Below are 26277 nucleotides of genomic sequence, written 5' to 3'. Positions count from 1 at the left end.
TCAGTGTTGCCAACCATTTGTTATGGTAGCTCAAGTGACAAAATTTTATCTGCAGCATTGGTAAAGCTGGCTGTTGAAATTTCCCACTAGTGGGATTGGTTATTGAGAGCTGTCCGGGCTAGTGGGATTAAGGGCGAATTCAGGTGTTCAGGTAAGTATTACAGTATTAGTTTTATTATGAAAACTTCATTTTACCACAAAAATAAAAATAATAAATACTGCAAAATCCCGCAATGTATCGAAAAATCTGCGATACAAATTTAGGTATATTTAATTAAAAAATCTGCGATGCAGTGAACCTCAATATGGCGAGGGACAACTGTATATAAACAGAAGCTTGCTGATTTTGTGTGATGAGTAGGTCTTTCATTTCCATAAACTTGAGAATGGTGTAAGTATCAGTTGGTTTCGAGGGGAACTTGCCTAATCCTATTACCCCATGCTCATTGCATATGTTTGGCAGTTGGTTCATCTGTAACTGATCTCTAAAATTTATTTATGCCAGAGCAATGAAAGGACTTGTCCTCCTACAACTACCTTGTGTTTTATTTGCTTTTTAGCACCTGTAGGATTGAATGGCAATGACAGGTCTAATGAGTAAAACAGAAACCCAGTCACTTGGTATGAGCTTCACCCACCACTCTGGTGCTGGAAGTATTTGAGGTGTGCCAGAATTCTTAGCCCACTATTTTAGGGTTTTGTTGCTTTCTGTTCAGTTAATCATTTCTGACCTTTTAGACTTAAAGGCTTTCCCATAGATGTTGACTAATACTGTGTGCCAGATATCCACTGTGTGGTGTTTAAATGTTATAAAAGTGATCAGGTTATATTTGTTGTGTAAGGCAGTTACAGGGTGTGTCCTACCTAAACCTATGTTGTTCGGTTTCTACCTGATATAAGATTTTAACACTTGGCAAAGAATGTCCAAGATATGACAGAATGTTTTGAAAATTGAGAACTTTGAAAATATGTGAATGCTCATTATGCTTCATAAACAAACAATGCCAGGATGATCATAAGTCACCCAGTATTGATGTTTGATTGCCAAGAATGGTATGTATTACATATAAACCCAAGTTAGTTTAAGCTAACTGGTCACCTAGCTATAAATCTTGTCTCTCACAAGGCTGGCAGAGTGCTTTAAACCTGTTACTACATCTTATTTGGAAGTGAATGCCCTTTAAAGTAGTTATAGCTTTCAAGAGTTCAATATATATTTTTAAAAATTATGGTGATTTGGAAATACCAGACTTGACATTCCATGTTCAAATTTGATAGGAATCACTTTTAACACATACAACTTACCTGTTCTAACAGGTAAGTATGTGTTAAACATTATTTTAGAATAAAAATGTCATATTATCACACAATTGATTTATTTAATTTTACTTATTTATGCAGGTTATTGTGGTTTTTTTATTGTAAAAGTTACCCTTGCAAGCTAAACTAAAGTCATTGTAATGTTTTAGGTGTTTGGGATTATACAGCAACTGAAATGCTAATTAGACAGATGGAGCTGCATGGAAGTAAACGCCTAGGACAAAATGGAGGAACTCGAATGAGGTTTAAGATTTGGAACCATATTCGTCTTCTGTTAGAAGCTCAGGGATATAAGTAAGTTGAGCTAATTTTTTTCATTGATTCGTTGAATAAACATAGGGCTGCCTTATAAAAGAGAAATTTGAGTGAGGGTTCATACAGAATTATGTGTTAGGTCTAATTGCAATCATATTGCTACCTGCAGTCCCATACCTCCTGTGCACATAAAGGCAGGACAAGATTCCCTTGAAATTTCATAGTGTGTAAGTTCTTTCACAAGAACTTGACTCTGTCTGGTGGCCCAGCATTAGAAAGCCAAGGTGTATGGGTTTATTTTTCTTATAATTCCACTTCAAGATAATAACCATTGCCAAAGGAAAAATGGAGTCTGCAGAACGATGAATGGGTTGCACACTATTACTTACTACCTCCCATTATGTACCTACCTGGTCAGCAAGCTCCAGTGACCTCATCCAGCTGGTACTAAATATACTTATTTATGGAAGACTTCAGGTATTTGAATTGCAGGAAAAATGCTTTAAAGTGAGAGAGAGAGCTGTAATGCCAAATTCTTTAGTAAAAAAGTTTAGAGAGAGAGGGAGAGAGAGATGCATTTACATTTGCACACAGATGGGAAAATATAGGTATGAAATGTTACTAGAGAAAGAGTGAGAGAGAGAGAGATAGAGAGAGAGAGGCAAGTGGGTGTGTAGTGCACATGTACATAAACACAAGTGGTGCTTACATGAACATATATAGACTAGCCAGGAGGCTAGGCCTACAAATCAACTTTACATAAAAACAGACATTTACATAACTTTGATTTAATTAAACCTGCTGAAATCTTATTTTAATGCATGAAGTTTTAAATCATTTCTGACATTTAACCTACAGTTTTGTTTTTTCATTTTGTTTGCAAATTTAGGTACTCTGAAATTCAATGCCACGGTCGAGTTATTGATTGGGGGTTGGAGGAGATTGAAGAAATTTTGTTGGGGTGGGAGAGTGGCCTGAGTATGGGAGGTGGAAGGTTAAGGAAGTGTCAGAGGCTGAGAAAAAACACATACACACACACACGAGAGAGAGAGAGAGAGAGAGAGAGAGAGAGAGAGGGGGGCGCATGATAGTGGAATTGGCTGATTGGTAATGGTAACCTTCAGTGGGCCTCTTTGTCTGCTTAAAAAAAAATAAAAGCTGTCTGTAGAAAAGCAAAATAGATATAATTATTTATATGGTATGGCATTCAAAAATTTAAGAAATTCTTATCATCCAAACACATCCCATACTTGAGCATAGGGAATGTATAACATAGGTTGAAACCTTTGGTAAAATACCAAAACTTGAATAAAATAATCATACAGGTTCAGGAGAGAAAGAGGGATAAACAGACATACAAACAGACATCCATATGATTGGTTAAGGAACTTGCAGTTTTCATGCACAGATGTTATACTGCATTAAATACTGTGTTCTGAGAGTTGGTCGACAGTCCAAGCAGTTGTGAAACAGTTATGTCGTTGAGGCGTGTCTGTACTGTACTTCCTTTAAGCACTTGGGTTATTCATCTTGATTAAAACTGGGCACTCCGTTTTCATGGTAGAATATGATTACTAAGAGAAAAGCTAAATAAAGCGTAGATGTATTCTTGGTGTACAGTATTGTCATTTGTTTTGTTTTAAGATTTATTAATATTTCACATGAAAAGCTTGAACATTGGTTTGTATAGAAATATACATTAGGTAACTAGGAAATGTTAGGTTGAAACTATTGTAATTCTTTTATTTCTTAGTTATATTACTATATGCAGTTATTTCCATTAGAATTTAAGATACTAACATTTATGTATTTTCACCAGCTTTACAGCAGACCAAGTACAAGGACGTTGGAGTACTCTAGTAAATCTATATCAGAGGATGGTTGAGAATAATTCTAAACCATATACTGAAAAGATCACAATGGCATATCGAGAGCACATGGAACGAGTTTTTAATTACGTTCCAGAACGCAATTCCAAGTGGAGAAAAATCATGGAAAAGAGGGGTAAAACTCCAAGAACTGTGAAACGTAAGTTTTATTGTTAATTTTGTCTTTTTGTTTTGAAGAACTGCAAGCAGTAATAAAAACCATGTATGTCAATTTGTAATTTAGTCCAGGTGTTGCCGATGAGCAAGGAAAGTTTTTGTTTTCCCTTGTTCCGAGAAGCTTGTCTGAAGAGAAAAAGTAGTAGTATAGACTAATTCAGAGTCTTGATAAAAAAGATGGTGTATTTGCGAACAATACCATTAACTTCAATAGAAATTGCACAAGACAGAAAATATGCCCAGGGAACAATACATTAACTTCAATAGAAATTGCACAAGACAGAAAATATGCCCAAATAGCATAAATTCTTTAGGTATCTGCAAAAATGCTGACAAATAATTTTGACTCTTACAGTTGGTCACTCATTTGACTCTTGGATATTTGATAAATATCCCATATGACATCATCTTTTTATGGACCATATTGAATATAAAGTAATGCTAAGAGTTAAACATTCTTTGAGTTACTCTAAATAAGGTCCAAACATGAATATCAGGTTGTGGAAACAGTTAGTCAAAGAGATGCACAGATTTACAGGTTGTACACCTTGTGAGAGGGTGACTAGAAAGTCATTGCAGTACAAGGTAAACTAATTCCACTCTTTAGCCAAAGCTGTGCAACTAGTTCTTACTTAACTTTATGCCAAGGAACACTTAAATGACAGGTACCTAATGGACAATTTTGTCTCATTTATAATGTTTTTGTATTCTGAGTAGCTGAAAATGGTGGTGTGCATCTCTAGTCATGCAATGTAGGATTTTCCCCATAGGATTTCAGGAGTCATTCTTGTTGAAGTGTTAGACTAGTAAACTGTTCCGTGTCATTTGTCACAATTAAAAGTTAATGATTGTATTTATCAAGGCATATTTTGCATGTTAATATATAGCCAGAAACTACTTATTATATGTTCATAATCATACCTAAGTAACCTTATTTTTTTAATGCAGGAAACTGGACACATCCAGTAGAAAGGAAAATGTTGTTCCTGTATCGTGATCGCATTTACCGTTTCAACAATGAACATATTGACAAGTTAGAACTTTGGGAGGAAATTGTTCTGGTAAGCATGTTCATTTTTTAACAGGTATGTTGAAGGAACATTTGTATCATTCTAGAAAGCAAAGCCATAATAAGAAAAAGATGTGCTCAGTAGTGTGTACACATGCACATATACACTAACATGTAATGCATAATTCAGTACTTATTTATTATTTTTTATTACTCCTACATGAACTGAGGAATTTGTTACAGTATTCAACAGCTTACAAGACTTGTCACAAATCACAGGATTAAAAGGACATCAGTGTTTTAAGTGTCACTTTTGCATTTATTTTGTGGGTGCATTGTTTATGTTGAGGAATGCATTCTTTTTTATTTATACGATAGCATATGGAAATTATATTAAGAATTATACCTTATAGCATCTGTATGTGCTTGATATTGTTAATTAGGAACCACAGAAGTATGTATAAGTTGAAAATTCATTTAAAAAAATAAAAATGTTTTTAAGAATGTGTAGTCAACGAATTAGCCCTGACATATATGGAAATTAACTCCCCTCCTAAGGCCTGCGAGTGAAATTAGTAATCAATATGATAAGCATGCTTTTCATTACTAAACAAAAACTAGATAATAGTTTGTTTACACATTAATTCATAGAGAAAATGTAGGACAACAAATATACACTCAAAGATTAGTTCAGTAAAACATCTGTGTTAGATTAGCTCAACCAGGTTGCTATGCAGCCAGTTCTCACATTTCGATTATGAAGTGCAAGCTCTGTACAAGGTATACAAACACCCACTAACAATGGGGATAAAAAGGTACAAAGTGGGTCAGTTACCATGGGAACAAAGAAACCACCCTAAAAGGTTAGACAGACAGGCATCATTTATGTTCGTTTCAGCCTTCACTATGTTTAGCGCGCTCACTGGATCATTCCATTTAGTACGAAATATGGATTTTATTTTGTGGGACCCAGATATATCCAGTATATTGAAGTCTATGAAGTTGATTTATTGTTTAGAAAAGATTTGTATTTTTCCTAAGAAAACAGAGTAAAGGAGTGGCACATGCAGTGTACTGTACTATGTTTGAGTACAGAAGGATGCAAGTTACAATATGTATAGAAAGTTGCAGATTTGTTTTGCTCTTGCATTAAGGTATTTCAAACCTTAAAGTAAAATAATGCTCATTGTGTGGCTGATGTGATATCTTTGTTGCAGCATTTGAAGGAAGAAGCACATTATTTTACGACAGTTGAAAAAGTTCGCAGTAGATTCAGTGAGCTGACAAAACAATTTACTACTGTGGAACAGCACAACTCACAATCAGGAACGATTCGAAGAGAGTGTAAACATCATGAATTGTTGTCTGAGGTTAGTACGTGGAAGACTTCACGTTATCAGATGCCTTATTGTTAAAACTGAGAACTTTGATCAGTATTCTTTTGTAAAGATGAAAATTTCAGTCATTGGGTTTTTCCCTGGACCTCTTATTATTAATATTGCATGTATTATATAAATTTAAGAGAAAACTGGGATGAATTAGATCTGAAACTTTAAAAAAAATTAAACGAGTGCAAATTGCTAAATCCTTTCAGGTTGTCATGTTCTGTGAAACAAGTTTAGAAATAATTATGTTGTATTATTGATGTAGCTAGGACATGATAATTATGTTGTATTATTGGTGTAGCTAGGACATTTTTATGGCTTAGTAAACGATCCTTATCTTAGCAAAATTCATCTGAAAATTATGCTAAATTGAGTGGTATTCACTAGCACCCAACATAGAATTATGATTTACTAAATGATTCTCAGTTTAGCAAAGAAATCATCCCAAAATTTCACTGAAAAATGAGTATGTTTACTAACTTCATGCACCTGAATTATTGGAAACATGTTGTTAAATTGATATTCTGTATGCCAAGAATCATCAATGCTTTCCCTTTACGTGATCTGTAGTTGAGCAGCTGTTCAGTCTTCATCAGTCACTTCTGCTTTAACTTGGCTATTTTTTTCCTCAAGCATTTTGCAAATCATGTTTTGTGCATTAAAATATTTATACAAGGTTTGAGTGAGTTGAATAACAAACTGCACTAACATTTTTATTTGCAAGTGTGGAGTGAATAGATAAATATATTGCAACTACAGGCAAGCCTAGGAATAGGATAAGGAATTTTCAATCTGTCAAAGCTCCCAAAACACTGGTAATGGATTTTGTGTCGGACAAAACTTATGAATTATTTTTTGTGAAATTGTCTTGACAAGTTAAAAAAAAGACTTGGTATACTGTTGTTTAAAGTGTATTGAGTGAAAAGTAACCCAGTGGACAAGTAATATTCTATTGGTACTAGCAATGCAAGGCAAACAATTTTATTACAATGGACCCCCGCCTATTCACGGCTTAACCTATTTGCGGATTTCTCTGTGGAACATATATACACATTATTCATAGAAAATCCGCCTATTTGCGGTATTTTTCATAGAGAAATACTCATAAATTACTGTATTTTCATACTCATAAATTACTGTATTTTCATACTCATAAATTACTGTATTTTCATATAATTTTCATGACTGAATACACTTTTTGTGATAAAATTGAAAATTTTATATAAGTAACTTACCCGGTAATTACATAGCTAGTAGTTTCTTTTAACCGGCAGCTCAAAATTTTGAAATTGCAGGTCCGTTAGTTTGTTATGGTTATGGCGACATGCCTCGCCCACTTTCGGGTGTAAGAGAAGGTACAACATAGCAAAGAGTTTCAATTTGTTTCTGCCGGCTGTTGTTGAAGGACTGTAGTTGGCAGCAGCTCGAATTTTGGAATTTATACTTTGCTGGTTGTTTGACTTATCTTCAGTTGGTGAAGTATTTAATTTCGTAGCCTTTTGGCATAATTAAGATAGTGTTAGGCGAATTTTGATTATTGATTGACGACTCTTTGCCTGTTTTTTGGAGTTGTATTAGACTTTCTAGGATGTCTGACACTAGTAGTGCTAACATTAGGTATTGCAGCAAAGTTGCAATACTAGACTAACTGAGAATCTCACGATCGCACACTGTTTGTGTTCCATGTAGGGGAAAAACATGTTCAGTAGATTTAGGTTGTGAGGAGTGTAATGACTGGGATATTAAGAAGTGGAAGAATTTAGATGCACATGTCAGAAACTAGCTAGAGATAGGAAGATGAAAGCTATTGCTAAGGAGTCTAGTAAAGCTTTATCTAGTCAGGATTCATCCGCTAAGTCGGATGCAATCGCACCTGTAATTTCTTCCAATCCCATTCCATCTCCTCCATTTGTGCAACCATCTCCTTTCCCTGGCTGTCAGATTTCCAACCCCCGACACCATTGCCAGTCTGGAGTCGAAAATCGATACTCGCTTTGAATTGATTGTGCAATCGATCGCTAAATTAGCGTCATCGGTGAAAGTGCTTATGGATAAAAGCGAGTCAGAGCTCCCTGTGGTGCCCAGTGCAAGTGCAGTGGTAGTGGAGGAGGTGGCTGTTTGGCCCGCCGATTCTCCTAGGCTAAGGTCCCTGTCATACTCCCCAGCACCTGGGAGGAGTCATACTGGCAGCCTAAAGGAGTTCAGTGGTGTCTGCCCCCGAGCAGTCGCCCCCTCGGTTCAGTCTGTTGATGAATCCCAGACTGCAACCAAAGGCCATTGGAAAGGCCTTCAAGTGAGTGCTCACTGTATGTCCTCCAGCTCCAAAGATTTTAGTCCCAGGCGCGCACGGCGCTATGTGGACAAGTCACGCCTGCTAAAGTGGAGTTTGAGATTTCTTCCCCTGTTCCTTGTAAGAAGGGCAAGGATTCAGCGCGCCCATCATGTAGTCACTGGGATACCCCGGAACAATTCTGCTTCTTCTGACAATGGTTGTAAATTGGCGCCTAAGTGCCTTGTGGCACGGAGACGTTCGTCGTCAAATAAAGGAGCTACTGCATCTGAAGTTGCGCACCCAGCACATGCATCTTTACAATCAGCTACACCAGTAGCTAGTGTCGAAGTGCCCAAACTCCCATTTGCGATTGAGCGCCCACTGGCGCCCATTTATCAACAAGTTTCACTACTGGCTCCTGTCTCCACAGCGCCCATTGGCGCCCGTTCTTTGACAAGTTTTGCTACTGGCTCCCACATCCACAGCGCCCGTTCTTCGACAAGTTTCGCTACTGGCTCCCATCTCCACAGCGCCCCCCCGAGCGCCTGTTGGCTCCGACTCCTCCACCGCTTCTTAGTAGTGCCTTCTCGGACATTGTTCCTCCTCCAGTTGACCCCATTCAGAGCAAACTGGATATATTCTCAGTTTGCTTCAGAAGGCTCCTCCTACAGGCAGACAACAGCGGACTTATTGCTTTCTCCTGTCTCTTCTGAGGAAGAGGTTGTTCCCGGTCAAGATGCGCCTTCATCGGTGTACTTGGCGCTGTTGAGGTTCCTGCTAGCAAACTTAGAGAGTGCTCTTTGTTACCTCAAGAGATCTCGTTGAATCTCTTGGGAGTACTTTCCTGTATTGACAGAGGCATTCGTGATAGTACACAGGAGTTAGCCAGTCTGTACGCCATGGGTATTCTTAAGAAGAGGGAGCTTTGGTGCTCTTTTACTTCGAAAGGCATCACTCTGTCTCAGAGATCGGCCCTCCTATTCTCCCGTTGGACAAGACGTATCTTTTTCTACAGGCTACAGTACTGAACATCACATCTGACCTGCAGAAAAAGAACACTCAGGACCTTCTCACTCAATCTGTGAGACACCTTCAGGATTCTTCGGCTCTTCCTCCCAGATCTTCGTCTCCCCTGCAACCTACTCCCTTTTGGAGCTCCCGTTCTAGATCCTATATTAGGACAAGAACTTATATCTGTTTCCCACAACGTTCCATCAAGAAGTCCTCTTCAAAGACTTACTCCAAGAAATGAAAACATAGTCCTCCGTATTCAGATAGGAGTGTGGCTCCTTCACTTTTGGGAACGGTGGGAACAAAAGGGAGCGGAATCTTGGATAGTGTCTGTCCTGAAGGGGGCTACACTATCTACTCTTTAAACATTCCTCCTCTAATCTGCAAGCCTGTCAAATTGACAGGTTACTCTCCAGGCTCAGAGAGATTTGCTGCTATCATGCTAGAGGTGAAGTCCCTTGTTCAGAAAGAGGCCATAGAGCTAGTAGAGGACATTCATTCTCCGGGATTCTGCAATTAGGCCTCTCAACAGCTCCGCAAGTGTTCATCAGAGTATTGGCTCCACTAGCAAAATGGCTTCATTTGATGGGGATAAAGATCTCCCTATATCTAGACGACCAGCTACTGCGTTCCCGCTCGAAATCACAGTACGGAGGACATTCGCACGACTTTTCTTGGCTCAGGAATTGGGCCTTCTCATCAATCGAAACAAGTCCTTCCTGATGCCATCTCACAAGATTCCTTATTTAGGGATGATGATCAATTCTCGGGTTTTTGGGGGTTTTTCCAGTCCCGAAGAGAATAGAAAGATGTCTCCAGACAGTTGAAGAATATCCATATCTATAAAGTGTTGCTTGGCCGATCAGTGGATGAGTCTTCTAGGTACCCTCTCATCCATGAAACAATCTGTTGCTCTGGAAAGACTTCACCTGAGACCTCTCCAGTTCTTCCTCAGAGCCAGCTGGAACAGGGAAAAAGTCTCCAGACTCGTTCATGTTCCCAATGACAAAGAAAATCAAGGAGGATCTTCATTGGTGGAATTCCAGGAAGAGACTATCAGAAAGGAAATCTCTTCATCATCTGATCCCCAGTCTAGAGTTCTTTTCAGATGCGGTGAACCTAGGTTGGGGAGCTCTTTTGGGATTAAAAGAAGTGTCAGGAACCTGGTCCCAGGAACAGCAAAACTGGCACATCAGCGTAAAGGGATTACAGGCAATATTTCTGGGTCTACAGTGCTTCGCTTCAGAAATACGAGGGAGGACAGTAGCAGTGCATTCAGACAGCACGACGGCACTGGTGTACATCAAGAAACAAGGAGGAACCGGATCTTTCTCCTTGTACGAAGTGGCAAGGGACATTCTTCTTCAGTTGCACCAGAATGAAACTCAAGTGACAACGTGTTTTATTCTGGGAAGGCTCAACGTTCTCGCGGATGAATTGAGTCATCAAAGATAGATCCTCTCCACAGAATGGACATTAGGCCCGTTGGTTTGTCTGCATCTGTGGAAGCTCTTGGGGAAACCAATGATAGATTTGTTCGCATCCTCCAGAAATCACTTGACTTCCTCTCTTCTGCTCACCAGTTCCAGATCCCTTGGCATGGGCGACCAATGCAATGTTGCAGGATTGGTCCAACAAAGACCTGTATGCCTTTCTCCCATTTGGTTTAGTGAGACAAGTCATCAACAAATTCTGGTCTCATCAAAGCCTATCCATGATCTTGATAGCTCCCTTCTAGCCAACAAGAGAGTGGTTCCCGGACCTACTAGAACTTCTTGCGGACTTCCCGAGAATGCTGCCACAGAAGCAACAACTTCTCAGGCAACCTCACTTCCGTCGGTTCCACCAAAAACCTGTCTTTGGCCTTAACAGGGTTCAAACTGTTAGGCAAGTGCTTCGAAAGAAGGGCTTTTCAAGAGCGGCCGCAGAAGCAATTGAGAAGTGTGGAAGACAGTCTTCAGATAATGTATACTAGGCAGAATGTCCATCTTCAGGTCCTGGTGCAGACAAAATAATGTGTCCTCTTCTAAGACCTCTGTAGCAGAAATAGCGGACTTTCTCCTGTTCCTACACTCCGCTAATGGACTTTCTACCTCTACCACTAAAGGATACAGAGCTATGCTTAGCTCAGTTTTCTGCCATAAAGGAATGGACTTATTGTTGAACCAGGATTTGTCCGACCTGATTAAGTCCTTTGACACCGCAAAGCCTAAAGAAAAAACTTTGCTGTCCTGGAACTTAGACATGGTCCTTAAGTGGCTTTCCAGTCATGTTTTGACCCCATGCAATCTATCTCTTTAAGGGATCTAACTAGGAAGACTCATTTTCTGGTCGCCTTGGCCACCGCTAAGAGGTCCAGTGAAATCCATGCTTTAGACAGAAACATAGGATTTTCTCAGGGGAGGGCAGTTTGCTCCTTTTCCCTCGACTTTCTGGCTAAGAATGAATCACCATCGAATCTATGGCCTCATTCTTTTATGATCAAGAACTTGGCTGAGATATTGGGTCCATCTGAAGAAGAAAGAACTCTATGTCCAGTAAGGGTCTTTAAGTTTTATCTTCACAGAACGAAGGACATTTGTGGTTCTTCAAGAAACCTTTGGTGTTCTATGAAATATCTCTCTAGACTCTTGTCTGAGAATCCCCTGGCATTTTTCTGAGGAATCTGATTTCCGAAGCACATTCTATGGTGAACGAAGACTCACTGTCATCTTTAAAGATAAAACCCACGAGATAAGAGCAGTCACAAAGTCTTTGGCGTTTAAGCGCAATCTACCCCCTACGTCAATTGTACAAGCAACGTTTTGGAAGAGCAAGTTGGTGTTTGCATCGCATTATTTAAGAGATATGGAGACGACTTACGATTAACGCAGTACCTTGGGTCCGTTTTACATGGCTGGAGTGGTGTTGGGGAAGGAAATGCAGAAAGCAATGTCCTTTCTTCAATCTCTTCGCCTTGCCTAGGGTGTTGAGTTTTGGGGAGCCTGGGAGTACTATGTACTTGGAGTACCCTCCATTCTTTTGGTTTTATGGTTGGGTATTGGTGTTTTTAATTTGATTTTTGGTGGTTATGGTGACTGTTTACTATGGTTATTTTGTGTGATACTGCACCCTGGGCAGGGGGCACGTTGTTGTACTTTGCTAGCCATCAGAATTTAGTCCATCACTACAAAGCACCCACTGTAGTAGTAGGCCTTCAAGGCTTTACCGCCTCGCCTCTACTGGATAAGATGAGTGCCAACCAGAGGCAGTATCTTACTGTAGCTGCTCTCTTATCAGGAAAGGTTTTGGGGTAGATATGTCCAACATTCCCACCTCCATTCAGTGTGAGAATCAGCTATGTAATTACTGGGTAAGTTACTTATATAAAATTGACATTTTTATAATAAAATAAAGTTTTATATATACTTACCCAGTACCCCTCAAATTGGGACCACCTTGACATGGTGAGGGGGCTCTCGAACCTAGGGATCTATTTTCCCTAAGTTTGATCCCAAGTGTCCCACATATATATAAATACGCTTTAGGAATAATTTCGTGGATTTTTCCACTTTTTTCAAAATTACCAAAATTAATAAAAAGGAAAACATATCATGGCATGGAGTGAAGTTGAATCTGAAGCTAAATAGTGGGAACTGTGGTAGAACCATCATCTACCTGATAATGTTTGGACCTGATTTTTCAGGCGGAACTATTCTGTGGAGCTGGACCACGGATTCCAGGGGGGCCTGGTTCTAGGAATAGGACTCTCGGCTTTCTGTCCGGTTAGCCCATGTTGTGGTTAGGATGGGGATGACTGTATTATTACAATACACTCAATCCTAGCAAGCGGGTTTTGCTTACACTTGGGCCATACTAATCATGATGTGCCATCCCCCTTTTGGGGTAGGGTAGGGACGCGGACATTTGGGAGTCAGTTCCCACTTGTGCCATTAGTGGAACATCCAACTTCATAAAAAGCCAATGATATCTTTTCAAGATTTATTAATTTTTTTTTTTATATATATATCTTTTATGCAAAGTAGTCTTGAGGATATTAGTACCCCTGGACCCCATGATGGTAAAATTCTGGCACAGTCGATGACTAATGGAACGTCTCCCGAATCTCCTTAACATAGATAGAAATACTACAACGGAACATCCTGTTCCAAGTAAAATATCAATCCCTAAAGACTCGAAGAGTCTAGAAAGTGAAAAAGGAACAAATAATAACAAATTGGTAAACTCCAGTATTGTAACACTGGAACCATACATAAAGGACAATAACTCTAAAATAGAAACAAGTAATCCCCTAAAACCCCATCAACACAAGACAGCTCATCACCGATGAATGTGAAAAAATTAAAAAAAAATAACTATCGACTAAATCCAACACTAGTTCATTTTGAACATATTTTTGGACCAGACAATTGGTCCAGATTTTTAATATTAAAAGCAGAAAAGCAGATCTCACCAGCCATTTTAGAGAACAAATTATTAAATATACACCCCACACAAGACATGGAATGTAGACATATCAAAAACAATGAATGGCTAATACAAACAACAACCAAAGCCCAATCAACAACCTTTCTACAAATAACCAACATAAATGAAATAAAAGTAACAGTAACCAGCCATGAAACACTTAATTATACACAAGGCACAGTAATGCTCCCAGACAATGATGAAAAAAGCTACCATCAAAACAAATCTTAATTGACTCTCTTAAACTAAGATACAATAACATACATGACTTGGAATTATATGCTGTCCCAAGTAGAAGAGATGCAAATAAACATATTAAAATAGTCAAAATAAAATTTACAAACCGGGAACTACCACGAAAAATAAAAATTCTGGGACTGAATAGAGAGGTTTGCCCCTTTGTCCCTAAACCTCTCCAATGCTCTAACTGTCAAAAATATGGCCATTCAACCAAAAGATGTAGAAATAACGCTATATGCGCTGTATGTTCTGAAAACCACACAACAAATTGGAAATGCAAAACCTTCAAATGTGTAAATTGCAAATTAAATCATCATGCTAAATCTAAAGACTGTATATTTTATCAATATTATACAGAATTACAAATGTTAATGGACAGAACTGGTATGCCCGTTAACGAAGCCAAACTCGAACTGAAGGTGAGAGGAATCAATGACCCAGCAAAACTCCATTCATATTCAAATATTGTAACAACTCATAATAAACATAAAGAATCTCAACACAGAATAGATGTGACACACCTCTCTCCCTCCTCTACTATTCATAAAAGCCCAAGAGTACAGTTACAACAGGCCTCCACAGTAACAAGCGAAGTTAATCATTCAGAAACGAATTCCAATGATATGGAAAAATCAACAGAGGTTAATAATCCAGATCTGGAAACTCATAATGCATTAACGTCATCCACAGAAAACTTAATTGACAAAAATAACCATAATAAAAAAAAAAGTAATTGACAGAACTCCCCTAAGGGAAAAAAAACTTAACATTCCATTCACAGATCGATCTAGCAAAATCCCAGTCTCACCCATTAATCAGAAACAGATTACATTAACTGCATCACAAGTGGAAATCCATAGTGTTCCACAATCCAAGACAAATATAAATAACAATTCCCCAAATATGGATAAATCAACTAACTCTTCTGCACTCTCATCACCGAAATCAATGCAGAAACTTTCAATTAAACATCCCACTGAAGAACCAAAAACCCATAAAATGAATCAAATTACAACCACATCAAATCAACCCTCAACAAGACCAAAGAATAGTAATAATAATAAACCTAAAAATTCAAATCAAAATTTTGTACCAGCACATCGGAGATCCAGTATGCCTATACCAGAAATTCGTAACAAAAATATTACAACATCCAGTAATGGGAGCATAGATGGGACCCAGAGATTAGAACCATTCCTTCAACACTGAACATGATTTATCTTATGGATGTCAAGAGTGTTTCATCATTACGCACAATCGTTTACCTAACAAAAATGAAAATATAACCCGAAATTTCATAAATAACTTTACTAGGTTCCGAAAATGCCCTTTAACATTCCATCAAGATGGCGAACTATGCTCAGAATCCTTAAAACTAAAGAAAAACATGATCAAAACTCAAATAGATTTCCTAATAAGGAAGTATGAAGAAGAACTGATCAATGCATCAAATATTCAGCAATCAAACCTAGCTGCAAAGAAACTACAAAGCAACACAAACTCTCTTAAAATGTTACGGGATGTAGCTAAATCATCAATTAACTTACAAAATCTAACGCCAATCCCCCCAAACAATGACCAATAAAATAATTCAGTGGAACATGAATGGATTTTCTACTCGGCTTCGGCTAGGTGAAATCCAGAGAATACTAAAGGAACATAAACCTGTTTGCATATGTCTACAGCATATTGGTACAACTCCTAAGGACTTCAGAAACTATAAATTAGCTTGCCACTCACCAGTAGTGGATGGCAAGCTAGGAACAGCTATATATGTTCATAACGATTCAACTTATGAACCCCTAAATATTACATCACTGTCATATCAAATAACTGCAATCAAATTGCATATGCCAGACAATCAAATTGTCTCTATAATAAATCTATATAATCAGCCAAATTTTAACTCAAACTTTAGTGATTTGCCACAAATAGTAAATAATGTAAATGGCCCCCTACTAATAGTAGGCGACTTTAATGCCCATAACCCATTGTGGGACAGCGCACATGCTAGTAACTTGGCCGGCTCAAACACTGAGAATTGCATAAATGTTCAGAATTTACATTGCGTGAATGAAAGTGATTCACCAACGTACTTCTCAAAAACTCATTTAACCTTCTCCTCAATAGATATTTCATTATGTTCACTGGAATTAATTGAAAGACTGGAATGGAATGTTCTAGACGACTCATATACTAGTGATCACTTTCCAATTGTTTTGAATTATTTGAACAACCAAAAACAATCATTTCCCATAAAATATAACTTACTGAAAGCTGACTGGGATAAATACAATTTACAAACTAGAAATATCCCTCCCTTCCCATTAAATCAAAACAATAATGTCACAAATGATTTCTTTTCCAGTTTCGTAATCAGTGCTGCAGATAAATGCATCCCCAAACCTTTTTCAACCCCTAATATATCTCCCATTCCATGGTGGTCTAATAATTTATCTCTCTTAAATCGAACCAAACACACACTGGCACGTAATTTGAGTAGACTAAAGTCCAGATTAAACACCCTTAATAAAGGCCCTTGTAATATAAACAAACTAAACAAGATAATAGTTATAAGTATAACTATTGATCACATTAAACCACTTTTCAATAAATATAATGCAAAATTTCGAAAAACAATAATATTCGAAAAAGCTCAGTGGTGGAAAAATTATATATCGGAATTGTCACCAAATACTTCAATTAAGGAAATATGGCACAAAATCAGTAAAATCAATGGTAAACATGTAAGACCACCTAGAAGCCCAATACTATATAATGGCAAACTAAATCATAACCTACAAGATATTTCAAATATATTAGCCAAACATATAGAAGATATTAGTGCTTATTCTAATTTAGATGAACACTTCAAAAGAATTAGAACACAAAAAATAAATCATACACTTAATTTTGAAACTGATGAGGACCTTGATTATAACCAAGAATTTAATATGAAAGAACTTAATTTTGCTGTAAAATCATGTCGATCATCAGCTCCGGGGCATGATATGATTTCTTTTGAAATGATCCAGAATTTAGCCACACTAGCTAAAGAATTCTTATTAAAATTATATAATAGCATATGGCTAACGCATGTCTTCCCAACTAAATGGAGACATGCAATAATCATACCCATCAGTAAACCAGGAAAAGACCCTAGCAACCCCACTAATTATAGGCCAATATCTCTAACAAGTTGCTTGTGCAAACTGTTGGAGAAAATGGTTAGTTTGAGATTAACAAGTGTCATAACAAAACACTCAATTTTATCACCTACCCAATTGGGGTCAATAGCTGGTAGATCTACACTAGACCCGTTAACTCAAATAGAAGATCATATTAAAAAGGATTTGAAAAGAAAAAGCTGACAGTGGCTATTTTCTTTGATATAGAAAAAGCATATGATACCACATGGAGATACAATATTATGCAGAAACTCCACAGGTCCAATATTCGAGGTCCCCTTCCAATATTTATCAATAATTTTCTAACAAATCGTACATTTCAAGCACGCATAGAAAATACATATTCAAATTGCTACGTGCAAGAGGAGGGTAACCCCAAGGCAGTGTTTTGAGCTGCATCTTATTTGCCCTGGCAATAGATGACATTACTATGAACCTGCCTGAGGGTGTACAAAATAGTTTGTATGTGGATGATTTTGTAATTTATTATTCAAGTTATTCTTTGAGACATGCTCAAAGAATACTTGGACCAATTCCGTAGGCTTCAAGTTGTCGGTAAATAAAACAAATGGCATTGTCTTCTACAAAGACAAAAGATGGTTGAAACAAACCATTAAGTTATATCTTTATATTGAAGAGATAAACATGTGCAATAGTGTTAAATATTTGGGTATAATTTTTGACCAACATTTAAATTGGAAAGATCATGTCAAATATATCAAAGCCAAAGGATCTAAAGCCCTTACTTTATTAAAGAAAATCTCACACACCAAATGGGGTGCAGGACGAGACACAATGTTAATGTCATACAATGCAACAGTACTATCAATTATAAATTATAGCTGTCCAATTTATTCAACTGCCTCAGAAACAACTTTAAAATCTCTAGATGCTTTACATCACGAGGGAGTACGTATATGTACAGGAGCCTTCCGGTCATCTCCAACTGTCTCTATCCTAGCAGAGGCAGGCCAGCTGCCTCTAAAATATTACAGAGATCTAATTACTTTAAGAAGAGGCTTATCCCTTCAAGCAGGCACATCTCCTGCATCAAATAAATTTCTCAATCAAAATACAAATAATAACCCAAATCAAAACTCATTTACTAAAAAAAACTAATCATCTATTGAATTTACATAACATGATACCCAAATTTACCCAAGAAATAAATCTGGTCACACCATGGACACTAAAAAGGGCAAAACTATGCACATATTTATCATATCTTTCAAAGAAATATATGTCCAACACAGAAATGTACCATCAACATGCCATGGAACACATAAGACGGAAGGGTAATCCCTTCATAATCTACACAGATGGATCCAAAAATGAAGGTGGAGTGGGCTCATCAGCCTATTCAAGTGATAAAACTATCCAAATGGGCCTTCCTCTAATATCATCAGTATTTACAGCAGAATTAACAGCCATACAATTGGCTCTCAAGATTATAATAAAAAAGGAATTCCTTCAGCACTCATATTGAGCGACTCAAGAAGTGCAATTGAAGCAATAGGATCATTTAAATCAAATAATCACCTTGTCCAAAATATACAACGGAAATACATCAGTTAATTACAAACGGCCTTCAAATTCAAATTTGTTGGATCCCAGCCCATGTAGGCATTGAGGGTAATGAGAAAGCAGATAAAGCTGCAAAATTGGCTTGTACAATCCCCCCAACTACTATGAAAGCCCCCTTATCAGACTGGCTAGCATCAGTTAAACCCTTAATTTATAGGGATTGGCAAAATGATTGGACAAATATACCCCCACAAAACAAACTAAAACAAATTAAGAATGAAGTTAAAAAGTGGCATTCTTCTACCCAAAAGCAAAGAATCAATGAGGTTATTTTAACAAGACTCAGAATAGGACACTCCAGACTCACACATGGTCATCTGATGTCAACTCCGCACACAAACCCAATAACTTGTGAAAGATGTAACATCCCAGTAACAATCAAACACATCTTGATTGACTGTCCCAGATGGCATCATGAAAGAAAGACTTATTTACAAAATAAATCATTAAAGGATATTCTAGCAGAAGGTAATAACTTTTCAATTAATAATATCATTCTCTTCTTAAACAAAATTAAATTGATAAGTAAAATGTAATCTCCCCCTCCCCTTTTTTTTTTTTTTTTTTTTCTCTCTCTCTCTCTCTCTAATTCCCCCTTTTTATTATTTATTTATTTAGTTAACTACTTAATTTTTTATGTACTCTTTCCCCCATTCTTTTCCCAGCCCGAGAAGAACCCTAAAAGAGTTCAGAGGTCTGGTTAAACAAATCATTTATAACTAACTAACTTACCCAGTAATTACATAATTGGAGCCCACCTGCCTCCCCTCACTTGTACATAAGGGCATTAACAAATTGAAGCTCTTTGCTATGTTGTACCTTCTCTTACACCCGAAAGTGGGTGGGGCATGTCGCCATAACCATAACAAACTAGCGGACCTGCAGTTTCAAAATTTTGAGCTGCCAGTTAAAAGAAACTAATAGCTATTATGAAAATGTCATATTCAGGTATAAGCATTTTTAGAGGTTTTTTGGTGTTTTGAACTATCAAAATAGGCAGTCACTGTATAAGCTTTTTCAGAGAGGTGTCAAGTATCCGCGGATTTTAGCTATTTGGGGGTTGTAGTGGTACCCATCCCCAGCAAATACCAGGGGTCGACTGTATTATGTAATATCTGGTCACTGTCTAGTAACAATGAAGATTTATTGTTTATAACTAGGCTGAGATTAACTGTGTTTGTAAGGTGTTTCATCTGAGTAGGCCGAAACTAGTATAATTTCTGTTCTTTGGCAGTACAGTTCAGAAACAATAAACCAAAAATACACAATTATAATTTAATTTCTTTACTAAATACTAGTTGGTACTTACTTATTTCTATAACCAATAAATTAATCAGTGAATAAAATATACCAAGTAGTAATGTATGATGAGGTTAACATGAAAGAAATCTTCCCCAGAGTTCTAACTAGATGTACACCCTTTAGCAAACTAACAATAAACACATAGAGAGTCTGAGACTGACTTTAGAAAGATATAAAAAGATAGAACTTGGAGAAAAAAAAGACCAGCACTCTGGAATAATCAAAACAAATCGAAAGAAGTTTAATTACCATGGAAAATTGATACAGACTAGAGGTATACACCAGTGCTGAAAGTATTTGCTAAAGCTGTAAATACTTAGTTATCACTGACTGAGGGAAAAAAAGTGAAAATTACATTAAATAAAAGATCGGTTAGCTAATGAATGAAGAATGGCTACCTCGCAGAGGACAGAAACCAAGGAATTCTGAAGAGAGGTGTTATAGCCTGGCAGACTGTAAAAAAAGTGATAAAAATGTCAGATGGATACCTAAAGGTCCACCAGTTGGGACGTAAGTTGTGTGACTGCTATTTTTCTATCTTATGCAAAAGACTTGAGTTTAGGGCTTCAAAGACCGCAAATGTGGAAACATACAGGATTTTTTGGATTGTAATAAAAGAAAATTGTGATTACTTTGCTTATTGTAAAACTTTTTTCAGATTTACAATGTGTATAACTACTGGCCACACGACAAGTCTACAATCAGCCTAAACAAATCTAATTCTCTCAGAATGAGACAAGGTAAGAATGATAAAAAATGCAATTACATTGTTTTTATTATGAATGTATCATATGAAAGTTAAGCTGGTTGTAGTAATTCTTAATACTGAGTATTATATTTCTTGTCAGCATAGTTCCGACTCAGTGTTGCTGGTTTTACTGAGCCTTTTCCAGATTTAACACTTATTGAACAGCTCATTTCAAATTTGTTTTAGCAGGTATTATATGGACAGATTCCCTTCTTGGCTCTGTTCCTCCCTATCCAGTCTGGGAAAAGAAAAAAGCATAATCATTGCTAAGAATGCCAGTGCAAAAATATAAATAAAAAATTCTGTGGAGGGTCCAGGCCCTGAGGCAAACCTTTCCCTTACTAGTATTTTTATATGAAAATATAATTCTGCAGGTGTTCATAGACCAGAGTCTTCAGATCTTCTTTGACTCCCTTTGCTGCCAAATCTCCTATCATCCCCCACTTCTTTTTCTTTCCCCTTCTCATAGAAGCCAGGTCAAAGAAAATCATTGATCCTTCTTTTTGGTATTTATTTTTTTTTATAAAATTTCCTGAATAGTCTTCAAAATATTTTGACTGGTAGATTTTCAAATTTCATAGTATACAATTATGGTCAGTTTTTTTTTTTTTTAACCTCATGTGTGTATTACTTGTGTAATAGTCAACCTAAACCCACTTTATTTTATTTGTATTCCAGTGAATGCTCAGTTAGCTTGGAGTGAAAGTCAGTCTCGTGCTGTACTTCAGTTGTATCCTCAAATCCTAGTGAGCCACATTAGTAGTGGTGATCATCAGCCTATAGAAGAATTTTGGCTACAGTTAGCAAAGGCTTATCTCAACACCCAGGGTGACCGAAAACAATGCTATGAGGTTTGTAAAAATAGAATTTTTGCAACATTATAATGGAGAAATTATAATGTTTGTGACTGCATTTCAGATTATTAAATGTTTTTGTCTTTTAGGTATGTCTGCACATTGTTAGTATACTGTAATTGTATAGCTTTTATTAGAGCATATCATAAGTATTCTACGTATGATGTGTGTATCCATGTATACAACTCTACTCATCCCTGCCTTTCCTGTGTCAGAACTTGAAGATTCTTCTTTTCTTCAGTTGCCTGTAGTATATCTTCAGTCCACATCATTTCTCTCTCTATCCTTTCCTTGAGGTCACCTCCATACTTATGCTGCCTTTTGTATGCCCTCATTTAGTGGTTTCCACCAACCAATTTTATTTCTATTTTGATTTTCCTTTTCCTCAATATTCTATTTCAACTTCATTTTTAAGTATCCTCAATTATATTTACTTGGCTGTCTCCTTTATCCTTCTGTCCTTCACTTTTAAATTAGTGCACAGCTGTCTCTGTGGTGTCACGCAAGCTTCACCAGGTATAACATTACATTCCTTTTCTTTGACACTGTCTGTAGTCTTCACCAAAAGTCAATTTGTGTTTCAGCTCCACTTTGTTTGTAAGTTATCAACTTCTATCTTGACTAAACAAATGATGCATTAGGCTGGTGACATGACAGAGTAAAAGCAAAAAAAAAAAAATAATAAATAAATAAATAAATAAAAAATAAAAGATTAGTGATCAAGAATGCAAAGAAAGAGAAATTGGGAATAATAATGGATGCTGAGAAAGAGAAATAGGTCAAGTAAATGATGAGTGAAGGTTTTCTAACAACTACATCTCATCATCATCAGTTTTTTTATAAGAACAACAAAGAAGAATGACCTTTACCATTGCACATATAAGATTTATAATTGTATTTATGAGAAAGAATAATCTAAATTATTTGATTTATATGTTAGTCTTGTATAAAGGAAAGTTAACTTAATATTACAAAATTAGCTTCAAATGATGTAGAAAATATGGATAGCAAGCTTGTTGCTATATGTGACTGGAAAATTGGAATATTTGCCAAAATTAAATGTGAACCACTGCTAAAGATGAACTTCGGTAGTGGTACTTGAGCGGCATGGCTAGTGACTCCACTGTTTTGATGTTGAGTTTGATATCCTCTCAGGCCCTCATAACCGTAATGCCTCTGTTGAGCTAGGAATGGGGTGTTTGCAATGGTTTATATATCTTCTTCCTGAGTTATCAGTAGCCATACTTTGCTTTCCCAGATCTAACATGGGTGAGAAGGGCCCGGTTGCTTATTCTTTTTGTATATATTTAGTCAGACATTGTGCAATGATCATTCCCTTGCCTCTAGTGCTCATTGGCTACCTTTAGACCTTTATTCCAGTGAAAGAATGGTCTGTGTTGAAATCTGAATCTAATTTCTTTCTCTCAAAAACCAGAGGATAGTTCTTACTTAGTATACAATTTCCATGGATTATGCTTTCTAGTTTTATCAAAGAAAGATTAAATGTATGATTAAGATTTTCACTGAATTGAGTCCCCAAATCAATGTGACATCCTGGAGGAATTTTTGTATTTGGATGAGTAAAGGAGCCTATTTATTTTTAAAAAATATATTTCGCAAATACTGTATGCTTTGTATGTTTTCACATACAAACTCAGTGACACTTGATTTTTTATTGAGCATGTTTTAGTTGCCACCTTCAGTCATATTCTTTTTGTTGGTTTTATATGTTCATTGTAGATTGGCTGACTTTTTAGAAAAAAAATTCGGAGGGTTATTAAGTCTTTTTTTGCATTTATCCTATGTTCATAGCACTGCATTTTATTTTTTATTGGAATGATGATGTTAAAACCTGCTGTATGTTTTCATTGACAAAAAATTTCTTTTTTATCCCAATCACAGATTGAAGAACACATTGCTTTATTGCGTAGAGGATACCACAGCAGAAATCCCTTTCCATTTTGCAATGAAATGCAGCTCCTTGAGGAGACTGAAGTTACTCTCGGGTTTTCACCAGATCCAGTTGTGGCTGAAGATGATCAGTTTGTCCCTTACTGGAGTCATGATGCAGCCATTTTGCTGTTAGATCTTGTCATTTCTTATCGGCAGGATGGAGGAAAATATGCAGGATTATTTGAACTGATAAGCAGAGACATGGGGAGTCATGGTTATAGGTATGGTGGACATTTTATATTTATTACATGTTAGTTTTGCAATTCTTCAGTTTTTAATCACTTGTAATATCCAGGTATGTTGTACAAAAATTGGTGATGATTCTTTCATAATTTGCTATGGAGAATTCCTTATCTCTGTCATACTCTGTTAATCTTGCATATCATTTAATACTTAGTTTGCCATTCTCAGCATTATGCTGTCTTGTTTTGTAATGTATGTGATATGCGATCTTTGGTCAGAATGGAGTCGCTCCAAAAATAGCCTTCTGTTTTCTTTTTCACTAGATTTTCTGCCTATTAGCAGTCTTTGTAATTTCCAGGCCTTTCTCTCTTGGGCTATTTGTAGGCCAATTGCTAAATTACCTATGATAGTATTTTGTTTGCTTGGTATATTCTCAGTAGGGGATTTCCAAAAAATGCAAAATTCTTGATATGTGGGGTAGGCTGAGAATTATGAAATGCATATTAATAGGTGAAACCACATTACAGCAGTACAATGCGTTGATGTTAAGAAACTCTACTGGAGCTACTATTGTATTTGTAGTAAAAAAAAATAATGCCACTTTTATATCTGCAGTAATGGTATGGCATCTTAGCCTATAATATACTAACTAATAATAGCAATGGAACTATGGCAGTAAAGTAACTTAGTTTTAGCAAATTGGAAGAGGAATACACTACCACAATGGAATAAAAAGTTTATAAGTCAGAGTGAAAGTGATGTTTAAAAACAATGATGTCAGTTTAGTCTTCATATCTTATAATCAGCAGTTAAGATTTATCTTGCTGTGTAATGAATAAAGAATAGTTGATAGGCTCTTTTTTCTCTTTCTCTCAAGTCACATTGATTAGTAATGTTTTATTTGTCTCCATGTCCATATTTTAAGCATTCACTGTGAACTGGTAATGCAACATTCTTTTTTTGCATGATAAATGCCAATGTTCAGTATGTGAAATATATAGAAATGCATTTAAGTTATTTATAAGTCTTGCACGTATGAATTATTCACAAATAAGGCACAAACAAACTGTGATTTCAGGTTAGCCTTGCTTAGCCTAGCAGTACATAAGTTAATCTATATCAGACCAACCTCATTGCAGAAAACTATATGATGTATAGTTATCAATGTATATTGCACTGCTAAAACATGCATTGAAGGTGTATTTGAAGAATTTTGTTCTTTTCAGTATTTTGTTAAGCAATGAGAATCATATGGGAAAGTCATTTAATTGGATATTTGATATATGGTCAGTGGTGAGTGCTGAGTATTTGAAGAATTTTATCATTCTTTTTAATATTTTGTAAACAAGTGAGAATCATATGGGAAAATCATTTAATTGGATGATTGATATACAGTCAGTGGTGAGTGCTGAGGCAGCAGGCACAATATATTTTGATCAGCTTAAATTTATTTTAAATATCAAGTTGGTTTTATTCTTATTGAAACAGTTATGTATATAATAATGTATTTTGTTTTTATGCTCATTTCAATAAATAAGCCTATGAAATTAACTATACCACATTTCATAACATCATAACACTGTGTAGCGATTAGTATTGCAGTATCACAAATGCATTGAAAGTGTAACATGAAATAATTTCATCCTACTTTTAACACATTCTACAATAATGTTATCAAGCCCATCAAACAGTTACAGGAAGTAAAAATATGAAACTTTAAACACTTACCATACCAACACAAATTATATGAATACACCAACTGATCTGATCAGACATGAAAACAAAACCATTTTAATAACCTTATAGAAGTTTATTTTAGTTGTTTAGTGTATTGAATTGTTTTTGTTTATTGCACTATATTGTTAGGGTATTTTAGTATTTTATGTGTCTGTAGCATTCAATAACAAGTTTTTTTGTATACAAGTGATGAAAGCTATAGTGTAAGAAACATGCTCATCCCCCTCACATTGAGGTAATTTCTCATTATTTTTTAATATTCATTTTCTTTCATTTGCTGCAACTTAGAATATATTTTATGCATAAATGTTAACCATAATTATACATATAGGATAAATATGCATATGTTGTTTTATAGTTTACATTTTTAAGCATGTTCTTGCGAAGGTTTGGTATCTTTTTCTTATGAATGGCCTTATTTCCTTGTCTTTAAGCTTTTGATATTTGTTCCTTTCTCAGCATTTGGCAGCACAGTCAGCCAAGGCTGTATGATTGAGATGCATTCCATCATGACCAATTTTATAGGAATTTACTTGTTATAGTAAACTTTACTTCCTGCTGATTAGATGGGGATGTGTTCCAAATGATAGCATCTCACCCACCCTATGCCCTTATACTGAAATGTCTTTCAGTTCAAATTTCACTGAATGTCCTCTGAATATAATGCCACAAACTACGTAAATCCGCCAAATAAAAGTTAATTGTGGACAATTTAGCTAAAAAT

At 36.4% G+C, this 26277-nt stretch overlaps 1 protein-coding gene across 1 annotated transcript in view; it reads left to right on the top strand.

The window, feature by feature from the left end:
* The window catches only part of LOC136843296 (uncharacterized), an 86822-nt gene that overhangs the window by 16390 nt on the left and 44155 nt on the right, over positions 1-26277 (top strand). Inside the window, exons 6-12 of the mRNA XM_067111497.1 lie at positions 1470-1614; positions 3395-3603; positions 4569-4681; positions 5847-5999; positions 20737-20818; positions 21505-21677; positions 23583-23854. Of these exons, the coding sequence (XP_066967598.1) occupies positions 1470-1614; positions 3395-3603; positions 4569-4681; positions 5847-5999; positions 20737-20818; positions 21505-21677; positions 23583-23854 (1147 nt within the window). The remainder of the gene's footprint in view (positions 1-1469; positions 1615-3394; positions 3604-4568; positions 4682-5846; positions 6000-20736; positions 20819-21504; positions 21678-23582; positions 23855-26277) is intronic.

This window comes from Macrobrachium rosenbergii, chromosome 11 (assembly GCF_040412425.1).
Source record: "Macrobrachium rosenbergii isolate ZJJX-2024 chromosome 11, ASM4041242v1, whole genome shotgun sequence".
Classification (NCBI taxonomy): domain Eukaryota; kingdom Metazoa; phylum Arthropoda; class Malacostraca; order Decapoda; family Palaemonidae; genus Macrobrachium; species Macrobrachium rosenbergii.
The sequence above is the reverse complement of the archived record's forward strand: the minus strand, read 5'-3'. Positions and strand labels throughout refer to the sequence as shown.